Source organism: Xiphophorus hellerii, chromosome 16 (assembly GCF_003331165.1).
Source record: "Xiphophorus hellerii strain 12219 chromosome 16, Xiphophorus_hellerii-4.1, whole genome shotgun sequence".
In the NCBI taxonomy this organism is placed as follows: domain Eukaryota; kingdom Metazoa; phylum Chordata; class Actinopteri; order Cyprinodontiformes; family Poeciliidae; genus Xiphophorus; species Xiphophorus hellerii.
In genome coordinates this window covers 22,031,004-22,051,406 of record NC_045687.1, presented here as the reverse complement: position 1 = coordinate 22,051,406, position 20,403 = coordinate 22,031,004, and the positions used below count along the sequence as shown (strand labels likewise).

The window sequence follows — 20,403 nt, the reverse complement described above, 5'->3', positions numbered from 1 at the left end:
ATTTGAGAAAAATAAATTAGAAGAATTGAAAGCCTTGCATTGATTAGATCTTTGGATGAAAGACAGTTCTCTGTTTTTTTTTTTGTTTGTTTTTAATTAAATCAGGCAGTATTGTTTAGCCAAGCTTAATGGAATAAATCCTTAACAACTGCACATTTTTATTACAGGTGGTGCTGGCACAGGAAAAAATCATTTAATCAGGGCAATTGAATATGAATCAAAACGTTTATTGTCGACTGTGCGTCGATAGTTGCTTATCAGAAGTGTTGTTATTGGGTAAAGGAGCACATGTTGTGTAAAAATGTGATGGCTGATATCTGACATCCGGGAGATGAGTTATTGTCACTTCCTGTTTAGTAGTGAAAGATTAGCAAGAACTTCCTGTAGGGTTTGATAGACCAGATAGTGACTTCCTGTTGGAAGTGGGAGGGGCGCAGGTTATGTCATCAGGTAACCATGTGAATGTGATGAGGGCTGGTCTATAATGAGACATAGAAAGTCTGATGCAGCTCTGACTTTGTATGTGGAAGTTATTGCACCTTGATGTTTTATGGCAAATAGTCAGACTTTGACACTAAGCCACGCCCACATGAAAAATCCTGTGATAACTGTTTGACCTTCAGTGCCTCAAGGTTATGCTGAGTGATTCTGAAGTCCGTATCTCAAAAGCTGATAACGAGTTCGATCAGATGCGACGTCTATAAAAAAGAGGAAATGGCAACTTTGATCCAAAATGGCCGTCTTCCTGTTGAGTTTGGACCATGGCGACTTTTTTTGTAGGTCCTGACCAGATACACATGTGTACCAAGTTTCATGAGTCTGGGTTGAAGCATGACTTGGGGCTGATTTTTTAAAAACTTCTAGGGGGCGCTGTAGATAAATTAGGCCACGCCCACCAAGGATTCTTATGGATTCCTGTCTGGGGCTGGATAAGGATCCATCCCAGTAAGTTTGGTACAACTCAGCTTGAAACTGTGGAATTTAGAGCCAAACATATGGCAGCGGCGTGACCTGTCACTTCGCTGCGTCGCCATGGCCACGCCCTCCATTGAAAACTCTTAGCACTTTAAAGCAAGTGAGCCCAATTGTTATCTGTCATCCAACACAAAATCATCTTGATTAGGTCAAGAGAGCCAGAGATAACGCTTTCCAAGAAAAAAAAGGCACTTCCTGTTCTGATGGGGCGGGGCTTAGACGTCAGACTATGACGATATAGGATCACCAGGCATCCAATCAGGATCACTCTTGCCAAGTTTGGTGCAGCTCAGTCGAAACATGTGGAATCTAGAGCCAAACATATGGCAATGGCGTTACAGGTCACTTCGCCACGCCGCCGCGCTCCATCGAAACCAGTCAGGGTTGGAATACACAACCACTCATACCACAGCAGGTACGGAAAACCACAAACGCAAAAATTCAATCATGTAGAAATCTACTGTTAATGTCTTCATGTTAAATAAAAAATATTACTTAATATTTAAGTATTTAGTCATTATTTCAGCTTGACTCATTCAGAACTGTTCTGATCGTTTCCATAGCAACGATCAGAAGCAAGACCTTGCCCCAGAAGTCCAGTGAGCTCACTGATGAGGTCATAGATGACATCATGTACATCACAATAGATCAAAGAAGTTCTAAAGACTTAATGTGTTGCGATCCAACATTGAGCCCAAACAGTTTTCAGAGACCAGAAGCCAAAATGAAGATCAGTGATCGTTTCAGAGGCTTTTTGGATCATTTCCATTTCCACCAGGGAGCGAATGAGGAGAGCGAGGACGGATTAAACCCCATTAAGATGACCCACAACATGAGACGCTTTGAGAAAGACATGAGACCTGTGGAACACTTTTTTAGAAACCTGTCTGCTTTGTCCAGCTGGCACTCTGTGCACATGACTGCCTGTTTTTTCTTCCTCTACATGTGCACAGTGTGGCTTGGCTGGACCGTTTCCTTCGTCGTGCTCTTCATGATTCTCCAGCTTTCTGTAAATTATTTAATTTCCAAAGGCTGGAGAATCGAGTGGAGCATCATACCCGACATGGGTGAGCCAGTGGAACATCTACAAGAGAACCTAAATATGGTTCAGATGTTCCACTGGATTGCCAAAACTGCTCAGAAAACCCAGAAGCTTTTTGGAAACATGGCTGACATGCTTGAGAAGATAAAAAACCTCTGCATGTGGGCCCGGCCGGAGCTCACTTTTAGGTTCTACGTGGGACTTTGGCTGGTGTTTATCTTCTCATGCATGTTTCCATTCCGGCTGCTGGGTTTTGTCATAGGTGTTTCTGTAGGGATCAAGATTTTTATCATCAACTTGATCTTTGAAAGGTTCCCAAAGCTGCGGCAGCGGTTTGACGTCCCCTACAACTTCTGGGCTAATTTACCCACTGACCTGCAGCTGAGGGACCCCAGAAACACCTTGCTGAGCAGGTGGAAGGCCAAAGCAAAGGCCCGATGGAGCACGGCCCGAAGGAGCATTTCTGATGCTCTTCTCGGTGCCAGAAGGAGGCGCCTTTTCCCTCCACGCTCCCGCTTCATCGGGACCTTTCATGCATGGCGACGTCGGGTATGGCGACGATAGCGGACAAAAGTGTGTCCCAGGTCTCGCAGGATGATGGGAGCAACTGCTTTTGGAAAAGCGTTTCATGTTCAAGGAACAACCAACGGATGTCTTTGGGAAAAGGTAAGAAATGAAGTCACACCTGACGTTACGGTTTCTCCAGCCCCTCCTCTTGATCAAGGAACTTTTGGAGAGGAGCTAAAACTAACAAATTCGGAAGATGAAAGAATCCCAGAACAAATCCTTATTGACCATTTCGAGGCTGGAGAAATCTGACTGGGACTGAACATGTGTCCTGATGTGTTCAGTTAAATCAAATTATGGGATTTAAAGGTAAAAAGATTTGACAGGTTTCCTGTTTGCAGGTTTCTCTCCGGGTGCTCCGGCTTCCTGCCACAGTCTGAAATTAAGACTGTTTAGTTAATTGGCCTCTAAATTGTGCTCAGGTGTGATTGAAACATTTCTTTTCTTTTCCTTGACTAAACCGTTTGCCTGGGTCTGAATTCCTGCCTGGGTTCTTCTGTCTTCATGGGGTTTGCAGTTTCTCCGGTTCTCTCCGGCTTCCTCCCAGAGTCCAAAAAAATGATTGCTGATTTATTTGGCTTGTCTAGTTGACCTTTGCCCCATGTCTTCTTCCCTCTCTTTTGCTTAAAGTAGTTTTGGCTAAAACTACTTTTAGCAAATATCAAAAAGTAGTTTCCTGTTTGCAGGTTTCTCTCCGGGTACTCCGGCTTCCTGCCACAGTCTAAAATCACGACTGTTTAGTTCATTGGTCTCTGAATTCTGCTAAGGTGTGATTGAAACATTTCTTTTATTTTCTGAAATGTTTGCCTGGGTCATCTTGCTGTGGATTGCCACATGACTGCCCCTTGCTGTGGCAATCCATCTGCTCAGGAAGGTGTTTGTGGTTCAGCTGCAGGTCGGTGGGTAAATTAGCCCAGAAGGTGTAGGGGGCGTCAAGCCGCTGCCGCAGCTTCGGGAACCCAGCCTGGGCTCTTCTGTCTTCATGGGGATTGAATGTTCTCCAAGTGGGGCCAAAACTATCCCTCCATCCACTAAGGGGGCAACTTCGTTGGCGCAGGAGCCGAATCCCTGGAGATCCCTGGATCCGGCGGACAATGTCGGCACACGGGCCAGACCACCTGGAGGCGACGAGGGAGCCCTGGGACCACCTGGAGGCGTCGAGGGAGCCCTGGGACCACCTGGAGGCGACGAGGGAGCCCTGGGACCACCTGGAGGCAACGAGGGAGCCCTGGGACCACCTGGAGGCGACGAGGGAGCCCTGGGACCACCTGGAGGCGACGAGGGAGCCCTGGGACCACCTGGAGGCGACGAGGGAGCCCTGGGACCACCTGGAGGCGACGAGGGAGCCCTGGGACCACCTGGAGGCGACGAGGGAGCCATGGGACCACCTGGAGGCGACGAGGGAGCCCTGGGACCACCTGGAGGCGACGAGGGAGCTCTGGGACTGTGGCTGGCCTTTATCTTCTCATGCATATTTATGGAAATAAATATGTGCCATCAGAATTTGAATAAAAAATGCCTCTGAAATTTGAATGTTGTATATTAGTGCTTACTAGAGGAACTAGAATGACACAATGTTCAGAGTAGGTATTTCATTTCTCTGAGTCTGTACTGTTTATACAGGCAGTTTTAAATATGACACTGAAATTGTTTTTTATGCAAAATTTTATTGAATGTACTTAGATGAGTTCATATATGCTTGAAGTATTAGAAAATAAATTACATAAGACAAACAAAACTTTTTTCTGATTCTTATAATGCAAGAAATGGAAAGTCCTAGAACAATGTACAAATGTACCTACTAGGTTCCTTTTGAGTAAAGAAAAAACAATCGAATTACAAATTTAGAACATTTTAGTTCTTAAACATGTCTACCATAAAGACACTAAAATTCACCTTTGTGGTAACATGATCAGCATTTTGCTTTACATTTCATAAATGGTGAATTTTGAAACTGGTACGGAAGCTTATTGCTATTTAATCCAGGGGGAAAAAATCGAGCGCTATCACGTTATAACGTCATACGTATCTTATTAAAACGTGATAGTTATCTTGTTAAAACATGATACGCATCTTGTATAAACATGATAATTTTATGTCCAGGAAGTGGCGATATTATGCCAGGCTAGTACAGTGGCTAACAGGACTTGGTCGAGTTTCCCTTCATGTTTAGCCTAAAACACGGAGATACTGATGCTGCTTTGCACTGTGGTTGAAACCAATAATAGCAGGCACATGTTACTGGCACCAGACCTCGGGGAATCTGAGCCAGTATCAAGCGGTGCAAAGGCACATGAATCCTTTGCAACCAATTTCTGTGGATCACAGAGGAAGCGAGTTGAAACAATGTTACTCTGGCAGAGCTCGTTTATTCTGAGCCGCGCATTTTCAATTGAACAAACAGTCAACAACATCCTGAGTTTCCACAAAGAAATAAAATAAAATAAAATAAAATAAAATCCTCAAATAAAATAACATAATAGCAAAAGAAATTAAGAAAATCTAATCCTAAATTAACATAACCCAACTGAACAAAACATTCCATCTACAACACACAGTAAATTGACACACCAACGTTTGTCAGTTACAACTGTTTTTTTAACGTTTGTCAGTTGTAACTGTTACAGCGGCCACAAAAGAGATCAAGCCCACCACAAATAAATACACTGTTATAAGAAACAAAAATATTATAATGCTACCCAAACAATACTATGGAAGCCCATTTCTATGGAAGCCGATTTCCGCCATGAAAAAAAAAAAAAAAAGACCAACAGGAAGTCATAATTTCGACTTTCAAAGTCATAATTATGAGATTCAAAGTCATAATTTCGACTTTCAAAGTCATAATTTCGACTTTCAAAGTCATAATTATGAGATTTAAAGTCATAATTTCGACTTTCAAAGTCATAATTATGAGATTCAAAGTCATAATTTCGACTTTCAAAGTCATAATTTCGACTTTCAAAGTCATAATTATGAGATTTAAAGTCATAATTTCGACTTTCAAAGTCATAATTATGAGATTTAAAGTCATAATTTCGACTTTCAAAGTCATAATTTCGACTTTCAAAGTCATAATTATGAGATTTAAAGTCATAATTTCGACTTTCAAAGTCATAATTTCGACTTCAAAGTCATAATTATGAGATTTAAAGTCATAATTTCGACTTTCAAAGTCATAATTATGAGATTTAAAGTCATAATTTCGACTTTCAAAGTCATAATTTCGACTTTCAAAGTCATAATTATGAGATACCGGAGCAGTTGGAGACAAGCCTCCTTAGAATAACAGCTCCGCTCCAGCTCCCAGTTAAATCCTAAATCCAAGGTCCAACCTTTGCTACTGCGTTAAGAGTCAGTAAAAGGTAGGTTCGCCTTTTTTGATTTTTGATTTTGTTTAGATTCCTTCGTTTTGAATGCTTTTTGATCGTGTGGTGTTATGTACATCGTTCGTTGTATTAGCAACATGAGCTAGCTGCAGGTTAACCGTCAAAGCGTGCTAACCTTGTTATAGCATATTTAACCGGGTTTTTTTTAAGTAGTCCGTTAATTAGATTGTTTTTATTGGGGTATCAAAACGTGCGGCTCGATGCCGAGAAGGGAGCTATTATTTTTATAAGGAATCGGACTTACGATGGCGACGTAAAAAGCGTCAAACGGGCCAAATTTCCAACTGCCGAAACGCAGAGCCTAACTGACACCAACTGCCGCTTTTTTAGAGTGAGAAATGAAGAGAATTTTTGACCCCAAACTAATTTTGAGATCGCCCTCACGCCCACAAATATCGCCCAATTGGTATCAAACTCGGTCATGACATCGATACGCCTGCCTGCTCCGGTAAAATGTTTTCGAAATTTCTCTAGGGCTTACGGTTTTCTGTCAAGGTGCTTCAGAGCGAAATCATGCGCCAGGATAACTGACGCTCTCCCAGATTCACGTCCATGTATTTCTGAAAAATTTCTGAGCTCTGCATGCACCATTTTTGTCTCATCACTGCAATTACTGTGAGTGAGCTACAAATATGAATCGTGGAACTATGGGAGAAGACAAATAGCCCTTTCATATGCTTCAAACGGTTTTCCAATACTTCTCTCAGTTCCTGAACGGCAAGGAGTTGTTCAGGCTGCTTTTTCCATATAAACCAATGGGGTGTCTCATAAAGATAGAAATCTTTTTCCACCTTTCTGTGTCACACACACATGACAGTTAGCAGAGGATTGATAACCATAGCAATGGAACACAGGAGGCGATTGGCTGCTGGTCAGGACTACAAATACGCATCACTGTAGTTCTAATCAATACTCAGTTAAAACAGAGGGCTGAGCTGCCATTTAGAGCTACTGGCTGTTTTGGCCAGTAAATAACGGATTTAACCCAAACACTGTTAGACATGTTAATTAGTGTGATCATTTAATATGAAGCTTATGTTTTTTTTCAAAATAAAAGCCTCAATATCCCCCTCAGGATAATGCACCGCCATAGGCGGTGCAATAATATTAGCATGCATTATATTTTTCTCTCAGGTTAGGGAACTGCCTTGCGCAGCAAGGCAGTTCATTAGCATTAGCCTTTTACCTTAAATAAGCTATTAGCTATTTTCTTACTTATTAGCCATGTTTAATATACTGAGTGGAGTAAGTCAATTACAGACAACATTCTAATGATATCCCACATGCTATTGACAGCATGTAGGGAAAGATATGTTCATGGATTTAGTGTGGCAATTAAAATTTCGATTAATGAAAATTTCAAAATAAAAGCCTTGACAATTTTTACATCAGGTATTTGCTCTTTTTGGCTTTATGTGACTTTTTTATCCAAAGCACTGATACACATGGGATTAGTTTGGTCCTTTGAAATGAAGCTTAACAAAAATTTCAAAATAAAAGCCTTGAGTATTTTACATCAGATAGTTGCTCTTTTGAGCTTTATATAACTGATTTAACCCAATGACTATTACACATGGGTTTAGTTTGGCCCTTTAAAATGCAGCATACTGAAAATTTCAAAATAAAAGCCTTTAATATTTTTACATCAACTACTTGTGTTTTGAGCATTATATAACTGATTTAACCCAATGACTGTTATACATGGGATTAGTTTGCACCTTGGAAATGAAGCTTAACAAAAATTTCAAAATAAAAGCCTTGAGAAATTTTACATTAGGTAATTGCTCTTTTGAGCAATAAATAACTGATTTAACCCAATGACTGTTATACATGGGATTAGTTTGCACCTTGGAAATGAAGCTTAACAAAAATTTCAAAATAAAAGCCTCATCATGCCCCTGAGGTTAGTGCACCGCCACAGGAGGTGCAATAATATTATTCTGCATTATCTTTTTCTCTCAGGTTAGCATGACTTAGCATTAGCATTTTAGCTTAAATAAGCCATTAGCTATTTATTTGACTTATTAGGCATGTTTTTTCTACTGAATGGAGTAATACCATTATAGAAAACATCCTAGTGATGTCCCACATGCTAGTGACAGCAATGATGCTAACATTAGCATTTTTGCTAATTTTAGCTGATACACTTACTTTATCATACTGAATGGTGCAAGTACATGTTAGTCAACATTCTTGTCATTCTCCTCATATGATTGCAGCTTTCTTTAGCATCGATGCTAATTTCTAGCATCAGAACGCTGGGTCCAAACCGACGGGCACACTTTGGCAGGCCCCGGTTAAATTTCTTCAGGAATTTTCTAGTTTCAGAGTGCGATAAGAAGTTTATACTCCAAAAATTCAATAAGTTAATATGTATAATTATTTTGTGGCATTAATACAAGCAATAGCTAGTAGGTTAAAACAAGCTCCACAGCTTGATGTATGCACGTTTTGTTATGCATAATGTGATTGACTATCTTTCCCGTTAAATTGTTTTTGTCGATACATAGACAAGAGTAAAATATGGAAGTACAATATGCATCAGTTTTCAAACTGTTTTCTTAGCAGTTTCATGTACACTTATGCTAATGCTGGAGATCTACAGCTTTACATTGACAATATTTACAAAAGCAATTCAAAATAAGAAAAATTGAAAAACAAGGAACTTAAAAAATCCCCAAAACAGGCAGGCCCTGTTGAAAATTTTAACTCCTCAACTTTACTCAACTTTCAGGATACCTACAAAAGAGACAGAGGAGGTTCCTTTGACCTGAACCTAAACCTAAACAGAGGTAAGTTGCAACTCTTGTGAAAATCCAATTTATCATATTATCTGTTTAAATGAAAGTAATTAAGATCAAAACTAAAATCATTCGATGATGTTCATGCACTTGACTCTTTTATAAAGATGGGAATTTCATTTTGAGAATTGTTCAACCATTGAAATATTTTAGGGGAAAAATGTAAACAGAACTTTCAGACCTAAGCTCTACACTTTACCATTTAGTTGGTAGATTGGTAGATTTTTCTTTATTACTTTTATGTAGTTTCTTTGTGTATTGGTTTATTTTTGCAGATCTGTACAGCTGTTTTGTTGTCTATTGTCTTTATTTTAGCAGGAGCTTGAGTCTGAAATACAGTTTCTATTTGTCTTGTAGGGTTTGTCAAGAGAAGTGGAGTTTTGATGACTACACTGAGCCCTCTGTGACAACTGAGGATGAAGAATCTGCATCTTCACATCCCAGACGAACCTCTTCTCTTTCCAGGGGATGAGGACGGCGAACTGCAGGAGGGTGATGGACTCCCAGCATGTGAAAGGTCTGACCTCGTGGAGGTGGTGTCAAGAAAACCCGAGCTCATCCCACTTCCCCATGCTGGAGATTTAAGTTTAACAGTAATAATAAATAAAGTTATCTTTAAAATGAATCACTCAAGTGACATCAAGGCCCAGCAGTAGACTTAGGTGTCAATAAAATAAATCTGGTTGTGTGTGTTGTTTTTGTCTCATGCAAACTTTGCTTTAATTCTACTTTTTTCTATCTAATCATAAGAAATCATAGTCAGTCAGAAAGAGTCATGAAACAGGAAAAGCAGGTTTCCTGGAAAAAGAGGAAGTTTCCAGCCTGCAGATTTATAAAAATAGCTGAGACTATTCCTTATTTTAAAGCATGAAAGTTTTAAAGAATGAAATCTAAACATTTTGAGTAATTTGATAAGATTCAAAGTAAAATTTTTATATTAATACAGGTTTACTTGTAATAATACTTACAGTTACATTTGTGAGAACACTTACAAGAAAAACAAGTAACTGTAACTTTGGTATCAAATAATTAGAATCATGGATTATTCTTGGTTTCTTTTCAGAAAAACATCTGTAATAACTCACATTAAGATTATAATAAGTTATGGTTATAAAATCATAAATGAATGCTAAATCAGAGAAGCTAAAGAAAATAAACGTGATATAAATGTGATTTTGACATTGAACTTGACATGGTGTAAAAAGGTGTAACTGCAATTAAACATCACTGATATGTTGGAGGTAGATGGTAGGTGAAAGGTGAAAGGTTAAGGGAAAAGGGGGAACTAACAGAAGAGCAGAGATGATCAACGCTTTATTTAGAAACAGATTGAACAATGTAAACGTTTCAGAGAAAAGGTCATGCAGGCAAGGGACATAGGAGGTTGAGCAACCCTGAGACATTAGCACAGACATCAGGAAATGTCTGTAAGACAGTGATGGATATGAGATCATCTGTCTAAGCAGTCAGCCAATGAAACAAGCACAGCAACAGTGCTAGCCAATGCAAACGCACCAAAAGGTGGATAAACCCTATAAAAGGTGGGTGCAAAAGAGGAACCTTTGGTTGGATCCTCCGGGCAGCTTCGAGCCAAGAGATGGACAAAGAACTCTGCAGCTGAAGAAGAGCCGGGGCCACGGAGCCGAAGACTGTCCTGCGCATGGGGACCAACCCGTCTGGCCCACAACCTGTGGCTTCAAATCGCACTTCTCTCATCGGCTGGGTTCAGACCCCAAAGACAAAGATGAAGACAAAGGCAAAGACAAAGAAGAAGAACTGGTGCCTTTTTTCCTGCCAGCACCAAGTCCTGTGTGACCTCACCATCCATGCGGAGAAGAAGCCCATCAGACCTACAGAGATCCCTGCCTTCGCTGATCAACTTCCTCCTCCTGCTGCAGCACCTTCTTCATCATCAGGCCAGGTCTGGGGTTCGAAACGCCAAACTCCGTCCGTCTCTCTCAAAGGTTCCCTTTTTTAGTTCTCAGTGTCAGCAGTAGGAAAAGATAGATTAGATGATTGATTTTACTTATTTGATTATTTCTGCTACTGAATTAAGCTGTACTGACCCTTGCAAAAATGCCTTACTAATAAAATATTTAGCATAAAGAAAATCTAAAAGATGTTGTGGACATTCAGTTAATGAGTCACCTTAAAGTTCTTTGATGGTTGTAAAATAGCTGTGATGTTTGATTCTGGAGAGGAAGAAGTGGAAAATGTTTTTAGGTTGCTGGTAGCCCAAATGTAAAACATCATCCTTGGGACTCGCCCGAGTCACTAAAACCTACCTGGTTCAATAACAAATGCAAGTTGTAAAATAGAGAACGAGCGACCGTTAACAGGTGTGCTCTGTGAAACTAGTTGGCTGTAGGCTGCTCAGTCTGGCTAATTCACAGGGGGAAGAAGGGTGGGACACCTGGATGTAGGCCGTCAGAAACCAGGCGAATCGTTTCTCGAAACCAGCTTAAACAGAGTTTACTTCAGTTCTGGACAGGGTAGATCCCAGCAGATTTAGGAAACTCAATTAACCCGTTAGAAGGAGAGCTGGTAGCACATCTCCCCTCTCAGAAGAGGAAGCAGAGAGTGAGAGAGTAGAGAAAGGAGGGGGGGGTGTTGCGCAACAACAGGTTGGACAATAAATCAGTTATATGTATCTCGATACACACGTGATCAATATCAATAGATAGTAAGTCTGACAGAATATTCAATAGAATATTCTCTGAACTCTGATCCAGAACCACATACCATTCTGGAGGATGTAGGCACAGTCAAGGCTTCTCAACCTCTCAAGGCTAGCTCATCTAGGTTGATGGCTTCATTTAACTCACTGGTGAACTAGCAACAAGCTGTTGAGTAACTTGCGGAGCAGCAGTTTAATGTTTCACCACTGTGCCTCATAAATGTTTTTAAAAAACATTATGGTGTGAAAGCTGTGGATAAAATGGGAAAGGTCACATCACCAGTTTGGCAGTATTTCAGATATAAAAAAAATAATTGATATAAAATAATAAAAAATTCTTGTATCGTGAAATGTTTTTCAGTAATATCATTCAACCCTATTCTCATGTTCATAATAAATTTTTTGCAATGTTATGTTTTATTAGACATTATTCATTAGTTATTGTGTGTAATTGTCACAGGATGGATGAGATATATGACTTCTTAAAATCACGGGATGTTTCAGAGGAAGTCATACAACGACTGCAAAAGGATAAGGTAGCTAGATTGCTAAGGAAATCAGTACATTTAGAAGTTATCATACAACACTATTATAGAGACATGGTGAAGACAGATCAGTTTTATCATGTGGCTGTTTTTACTGGGTTTTCCCCCCCATTTTTATAGGTTAAATAACTGTTTTAACTTTTGTTTTCTAGACTGACTCCAGTGTCCTTCTGCTCATGACAGATGATCAGCTTAAGGAGTATCTCCCATCTTATGGTGACCGACTGGCACTTCTCGGATATTGCAGACGAAGGGAAAATGATCCTGCTGGCCGGAAATCAAAACCTTTTGACCGATTGAGAGCCAAGATTTCAAGGAACAAAGGCAACGATCAAAAGCAGATCTCAGAAAATGTTAGCATCAGAAATGCTCAAAAAACTGTTCGAAAAGTTGAGATAGGATGGATGAATTCTCGAGATGGGGAGCTTTTACAAGTTCGGACAAAGAAAGGTGGTGGAACAAGAAAAATTTATGTGTCAAAGGACTGTAGAAAAAATGACTTAATTGAAAAGGCAGTGGGTTTGTTTTTTCCGTCTCAAAGAAATTCACATGGAAGAATTACAGATTTTGAGGTTGACATGACAGATTTCCAGGAACATTCACTTGATGAACATATTACAGTTGGAGAACTTTATGAGCAGACAAAACTACCTGTTTTGCGTTTTTACCTAACAACCAAAAAGAAGGACACTGGCAGCGACTCAGAACCAGACAACCCCAGTGGAAATGACCAAGACACTTTAAGGTTTTCTACTCACTCTCAAGTTTGCACACCACTGACTCAATCCAAAGCACCAGACAGCATTGATGCCATATATGTTGGAACCAGCAGTGTCCTGACAAACAGCAGCAGTGATAATGTTCACCTAGTTTACTCTACTGATGACATGGGTGATTTGTCCAATGTCCAAGAGCTAGATGCAGGAATCAATGGGGACATTTTAGAAGACAGTGGCACTGTTACCTTTTTCACAGGACACATTTCTGACACAGATAGTGTCAGTCTTGATGACACCCTTCCTCTGTCTCCACAGCCATCTAGTCCAGTGCTTTCTTCTTCACAATTTGATTCTTTGAACGAGCCAATTGTTCAGAGAGAAGGGATTAAGAAAATCCTTGTTCTTCACCGTGGCCAGATCCTGAAAGAACTAATTTCACATTTTTGTGATCCAGGTGTCACTCAGGAGGACATATGTATTCAAGTGGTGCTCCCTGATGGAAGGCGAGAAAAGGCTGTTGATGATGGAGGAGTTTTGAGGGATGTCCTCTCAGAATTTTGGCAGGACTTTTATGAACAGTGTACAATGGGCAATAACTTTAAGGTGCCCTACTTGCGTCATGATTTTGTACAGCAACAATGGGAAAGCATTGGCCGAATTATTGCCTTTGGCTGGCAAAAACAGAAGTACCTGCCTATAAAACTTGCTCCAGTAATACTGGAACAAGCAGTTCTTGGTTCTATAAAGAGTCCTCTTGTTGATAGCTTCTTAAGGTATGTTACAGAGTACGATCGGATGGTGTTTGAATCTTGCCTTTCAGATTTTCAGAGTGTTGACAAAGAAGAGCTTCTGGAAATCATGGATATCCATAACTGTCGAAGAGTACCAACAGCTGATAACATAGAGCTACTACTTGAGGAGCTTGCCCACCAAAAGCTCATTCAGGAACCTGCCTTTGTTATTGAGCAGTGGAGCACTGTCCTTTCCCCTCTGAGGTCTGAGATGGAAAGTATTACAGCTGCATATGAAAATCTCCAGCCAACATTAAGAAAGGTTATAAATTCAATTGTATACCCTGTAGTCATGAATGCACAGCAGAAAAACATCAGCAAATATTTAAGTTCTTATCTCAGAGAATCAGACTCACAACACCTGTCACTTTTTCTGCGGTTCTGCACAGGATCTGATTTGTTTCTTCAAAAAACTATCAGTGTTAGCTTCACTCAACTTCAAGGTATTCAGAGACGGCCAGTTGCCCACACATGCGGTTGCTACCTAGAGTTGCCAGTTAATTATGATAACTATCCAGAGTTTCGACACGAAATAAACAAGGTCCTAGAAAGTAGTGTATGGGTGATGGATATAGTCTAACAGACTTCAGCTGAAGAACATGTGAGTTTAAGGAATCTTTGGTAACACCTTATTTGAAGGGGTATGCATAAGACTGACATGACACTATCATAAACATGACATAACATCTGTCATGAACATGAAGTGGAATGTTTATGACAGTGTCATGTCAGTCTTATGCACACCCCTTCAAATAAAGTGTTACCAAATCTTTTTGTATTAAACTTTCAAAGTTTAGCATTATCTTAACAAGTTTTTTACCTCATCTTAACTCCACAGAGTTTCTACTTTTTGCAATTTATTTTTCTCTGGAGTATTTATAAGACCTGCAATGTCATAGTAGGTACTCTACTACTAGTGTTTTTGGGGGGGGGGTTATGTTAAAGTACTCCAAAGTTAAAGTTTAAAGCATAAATTTGAGTTGGCAGTAAAATGTATTTTCTCAATATTTTCTGTTTATTAAATTGAAGTATTTTATATTGTTACTAGAATTTTTTTTACTTTTAATTTTACTTGAGGCTGCAAAAGCTGGTTTGTTACATAATTAAAAATACAATATGGCCGCCGCGCTTGTAAACAAGCAGCTCTTAGTTGCATAAATAATTTATGAATAATTTCTGATGTTTTGTTTCTTATATTAGTCACATAATTTAAATGTTCAGTGGATGAACATGTTGCTACTCTGTTTGAATGCAGTTCTGGAAGAAATGGAGTAAAGTGTTTCATTTACCCTTATTCCTCAAAAATGTTCTTTTGTTTACTCAGCATTTTATTTATATTTTTGTTTTAAGTAAACATAACCTTAAAATATTTTCAATAACAGATTGGTGCCATTGCAGTAGCTCAATATCAGATTTAACCAGAAAACAACTGAAAAAGAACACTTTCTTTTTTCTTTTTTTTTTTTACACCTTGAAGCATTGTCATTATCGATTATTTTAAAACACTCAAAGGCTTCTCTAATAGCTAAATAGAGACTTTAATTTTGAAGTTCAATAAACCGCTTTTTCCAGTTTATATGTGTGATTTATTTGGGGCGGGGGAAGCTTTAAATCAGCATTGGGTTGCACACCTGAAAAATAATGAGGTTTCTACAGCAGTTCTCAATTCCTTTATTTCCTGTTTAATAATCAGCATAATGTTCAAACTGTAATGCAATGATATTGATAATAAAGGGAAAATATCAAAACCAAAAATCATCTGTCCAATGCATCAATATATTTTTCTAATGTCAGACTTATTTTATCAGCTCAGCATGATTTATCTTATTTTAGTGTCTCTTCTTGCTTAGTTACAGAGCTTGTGAATGGCTTTGACCCATCTTTATACTGGTGCAACAATGTGTTGAAGCAAATGCTGCCACTCTCACAATGTCATCAAATATCTACTGAAGTCCAAATTAGGGACGAGGTAGCAAACTGTCAACGCAACAAAATGTTTTTACATTTATCAATGCAGCTCCAAATCTCTGGTAATCAGCTGTCTGAGTCTTATGTATAGATCAGTTGTTGCAAACACATCATCTGTGACATTCAGGTTATGCTCTGAAATCAGATCCACACAGATACTGAAGACATCTTCATCGCATGGAAAGTCTTTGAAAACACACATTAACTATATGACATCAAAACATGCCAACACTATTATATCTTTGTCCATGTCCAGTCTTATCTTCATCTAGACTGCCATGCCTGCATTGGAGGTGATCTGCAGCCTGATTGGCTGGCTGTGCCTCTACCTGTTGTTCTGCTCCACCTTCTCTCACCGAGGGCCCGAGTGGAACTGCCGCTTGGTCACCTTGACCCATGGCGTCATCATAGTGCTGCTGACGGCATACGTTGTGTTTGTTGACGGTCCCTGGCCCTTCACACATGCAGGTCAGCAGGAAAACACAGAAACTGTGATGCGATGGTTCAGTTCGAAGGCAAACATGGCGCATTGTTACTCAGAACAATAAATCCAAAGCCAATTTACGATGGTTCTCTATGTTTAAACCAAATATTAAGTGGTTTTTATTAAGAATGACTGAGATCATTTTGGAAGTCTGATTCCCAGAAGTTGAAAAAAGACCAGAAACCATTCTGCTGCTGTTGAATCTGAAGACATGCTGAGCATGGACACAAAAACAGGTTCGGTGGGTTTAGCTTTGCAAAGAATAAGGGGTTAAAAGTATCACACTAAACCTGTAGATCTCAAAAAATGATTTGAAGATGGATGTTATTGGTCCAATAGTTACATTCTTATAGGATTAAGATTTCATTTTTTTATCTTCTCTGCAGGTACAGAAAACACTGACCTCCAGATATTTGCCCTGGCAGTCTGCCTCGGCTACTTCTTCTTTGACCTGGGTTGGTGCGTGTGCTACCGGAGCGAGGGCCCAGTCATGCTGGCGCATCACGCCGCCAGCATCGTGGGCATCCTCCTGGCGCTGCTGATGGGCGTGTCGGGCTGTGAGACCTGCGGGGTGATCTTCGGCAGCGAGATCACCAACCCGCTGCTGCAGAGCCGCTGGTTCCTCCGCCAGCTGGGACTCTACGACAGCCTGCTGGGCGACGCCGTGGACCTGCTCTTCATCCTGCTGTTCGCCGCGGTGCGCGTCGGCCTGGGGACCGTCATGTTTTATTGCGAGCTCACTTCGCCCAGGACTTTGCTGATAATGAAGCTTGGCGGCGTGGTCATGTATCTGCTGGCCTGGGTGTTCATGGTGGACATCGCCAGGTTCGGCTACAAGAAGACCAGGGCCAAATACAGGAAGTGGATGGTGAACCGCGAGCTCAAAGAGACGAGCGAAGAAAAACCAGTTGGGCACGAAGAGTGATTGAGAAGACTAACTCAACCGCTTTCACATGTTTTTAACAGACGCTCCATGAATTTATTTATTTTATCTGCGGTACAGTGGACTGCAACATTTTTAAAGTCTGTGTAAAAACAATTCTGAAAAGCCTTGATAAGTACATTTATTTTGCAAACTAAATAATGATCTGACAGCGAGCAGAGCATGCGCATTAAGAGGTCCGACCTTTAGAGGAACTGCCAGCAGGGGGCGCAACTACATACATACTTTCCGAGGTGTATGCGAACATGTCATCGCCCCCCCTGCTCCCCGACATAAACTTGTATAACTCATTTTTAATTAAAGTATCAATAATAATAAATGTACATATATGTGAATAAATTGTTGCCCTCAGGGCAATTAAAAAAGAATGAAACAAAAAACAGGGCAATATTTCATAATTTAATATATATTTGAGCCAAAGAGCCACTTCTGTTAGCCTGTGTCTAGAACTGCCTGTGAGCTGCAGGTCTGAGGCTTTTTGTTAGCATGTTTTCTATCATTCTTATAGCTTCATAGGAAGCCTGATCCAAACTGGCAACCCACATTAATAAAATGGTGAAATAATACTGACCACAAAACAAGGAGGGTTAGGGTGAGAACTGTCCATATAGCACCGTGGAAGAAATGTTTGAAGGCTTGTGCATGAATCAAGATGTATTTGAATCAGCATATAAACGATTTAGTAGGAATGGTGTTGAAAAGGCAAATTAAAGAAATCTGGATTCATCCATATAGTAAACCGCTGTTAAAAGCTTGGAATGCAAATATTGATATCCAATACTGTGTTGATGCATATGCATGTTGTGTTTATATTGTATCTTACATGTCAAAAATTTAACGTGAAATTGGTTTTCTTCTAGGAAATGGACAGAAAGAGAAGCAGCCAAAGAAGGAAATGTTTGTGCTAAAGAAGCTTTAAAGAGATTTGGTAGAGTCTATTTGCATAACCGTGATGTTTGTGCTCAGGAAGCAGTGTATAGACTCACCAACATGCATTTAAAGGAGTGTTCTCGGAGCGTTATTTTTATTCCAACTGGTGATAATATTGTGAAAATGAGTTTTCCCATTTCTGTTTTGAGACAAAAGCTAGATCACAGGATCTTACCCCAAAAGACATGTGGATGACTGAGATAGTTGACCGCTATAAGAATAGGCCGAATGATAATATGTTTAATAATAGGTGCCTGGTTAAGTTTGCTTCAGATTATAGCGTTTTGACAAAAAATGAGAAATGTAGAAATGCAATAAAGTTGAATAATGACTTTGGGTTTATTGCAAAAAGAATTTGGACAAAACCAGCAGCTGTTCGATATGCGCGTTTCTCTGAAACAAAAGAGCCAGAAAAGTTTTACCAAAGCATAATGCAGTTATTTCTACCTTATCGCTTTGATAGTGAACTCAAGCCTTCAAGTTGTGCAACCTTTGGTGAGTTTTACAGAACTGGTTTGTTTGGTTTTGTTGATGGAACAAAACCTTCAGTAAAGTCTGTTGTAGATTTAAGTAGGAGTGAGTTTGAGTTGGAATCTGTGGACAATGTTACTGGTGATGTAATGCTGGACGACGATGGGCTGAATGGTGTTCTGAGGTTGAACTGGAACGCTTGGAGTGTGTGGTATTACAAAAAGGAAGACAAATAGAAAACAGTGATCAGGAACAAATACCTGATTTAAGTCTGCAGTGTAAAGACGTTTCATTATTTGAGAAAAATAAATTAGAAGAATTGAAAGCCTTGCATTGATTAGATCTTTGGATGAAAGACAGTTCTCTGTTTTTGTTTTTAATTAAATCAGGCAGTATTGTTTAGCCAAGCTTAATGGAATAAATCCTTAACAACTGCACATTTTTATTACAGGTGGTGCTGGCACAGGAAAAAATCATTTAATCAGGGCAATTGAATATGAATCAAAACGTTTATTGTCGACTGTGCGTCGATAGTTGCTTATCAGAAGTGTTGTTATTGGGTAAAGGAGCACATGTTGTGTAAAAATGTGATGGCTGATATCTGACATCCGGGAGATGAGTTATTGTCACTTCCTGTTTAGTAGTGAAAGATTAGCAAGAACTTCCTGTAGGGTTTGATAGACCAGATAGTGACTTCCTGTTGGAAGTGGGAGGGGCGCAGGTTATGTCATCAGGTAACCATGTGAATGTGATGAGGGCTGGTCTATAATGAGACATAGAAAGTCTGATGCAGCTCTGACTTTGTATGTGGAAGTTATTGCACCTTGATGTTTTATGGCAAATAGTCAGACTTTGACACTAAGCCACGCCCACATGAAAAATCCTGTGATAACTGTTTGACCTTCAGTGCCTCAAGGTTATGCTGAGTGATTCTGAAGTCCGTATCTCAAAAGCTGATAACGAGTTCGATCAGATGCGACGTCTATAAAAAAGAGGAAATGGCAACTTTGATCCAAAATGGCCGTCTTCCTGTTGAGTTTGGACCATGGCGACTTTTTTTGTAGGTCCTGACCAGATACACATGTGTACCAAGTTTCATGAGTCTGGGTTGAAGCATGACTTGGGGCTGATTTTTTAAAAACTTCTAGGGGGCGCTGTAGATAAATTAGGCCACGCCCACCAAGGATTCTTATGGATTCCTGTCTGGGGCTGGATAAGGATCCATCCCAGTAAGTTTGGTACAACTCAGCTTGAAACTGTGGAATTTAGAGCCAAACATATGGCAGCGGCGTGACCTGTCACTTCGCTGCGTCGCCATGGCCACGCCCTCCATTGAAAACTCTTAGCACTTTAAAGCAAGTGAGCCCAATTGTTATCTGTCATCCAACACAAAATCATCTTGATTAGGTCAAGAGAGCCAGAGATAACGCTTTCCAAGAAAAAAAAGGCACTTCCTGTTCTGATGGGGCGGGGCTTAGACGTCAGACTATGACGATATAGGATCACCAGGCATCCAATCAGGATCACTCTTGCCAAGTTTGGTGCAGCTCAGTCGAAACATGTGGAATCTAGAGCCAAACATATGGCAATGGCGTTACAGGTCACTTCGCCACGCCGCCGCGCTCCATCGAAACCAGTCAGGGTTGGAATACACAACCACTCATACCACAGCAGGTACGGAAAACCACAAACGCAAAAATTCAATCATGTAGAAATCTACTGTTAATGTCTTCATGTTAAATAAAAAATATTACTTAATATTTAAGTATTTAGTCATTATTTCAGCTTGACTCATTCAGAACTGTTCTGATCGTTTCCATAGCAACGATCAGAAGCAAGACCTTGCCCCAGAAGTCCAGTGAGCTCACTGATGAGGTCATAGATGACATCATGTACATCACAATAGATCAAAGAAGTTCTAAAGACTTAATGTGTTGCGATCCAACATTGAGCCCAAACAGTTTTCAGAGACCAGAAGCCAAAATGAAGATCAGTGATCGTTTCAGAGGCTTTTTGGATCATTTCCATTTCCACCAGGGAGCGAATGAGGAGAGCGAGGACGGATTAAACCCCATTAAGATGACCCACAACATGAGACGCT

The 20,403-nt window shown here is 40.1% G+C and overlaps 1 protein-coding gene and 1 long non-coding RNA gene across 2 annotated transcripts; both read left to right on the top strand.

Moving 5' to 3' along the window:
- The first annotated feature begins 5,742 nt into the window (after positions 1-5,742).
- Positions 5,743-12,134, top strand: LOC116734985 (uncharacterized). The gene is made up of 3 exons (XR_004342305.1): positions 5,743-5,949; positions 8,708-8,765; positions 11,912-12,134. It is a non-coding gene; the product is annotated as an uncharacterized LOC116734985 (long non-coding RNA).
- Positions 12,135-15,673: 3,539 nt separating this feature from the next.
- LOC116734879 (TLC domain-containing protein 5-like) lies at positions 15,674-17,274 on the top strand. The gene is made up of 2 exons (XM_032586419.1): positions 15,674-15,942; positions 16,345-17,274. The coding sequence occupies exons 1-2, from the start codon at positions 15,753-15,755 to the stop codon at positions 16,881-16,883; spliced, it is 729 nt and encodes a 242-aa protein (XP_032442310.1). The 5' UTR covers positions 15,674-15,752; the 3' UTR covers positions 16,884-17,274.
- Positions 17,275-20,403: the final 3,129 nt, after the last annotated feature.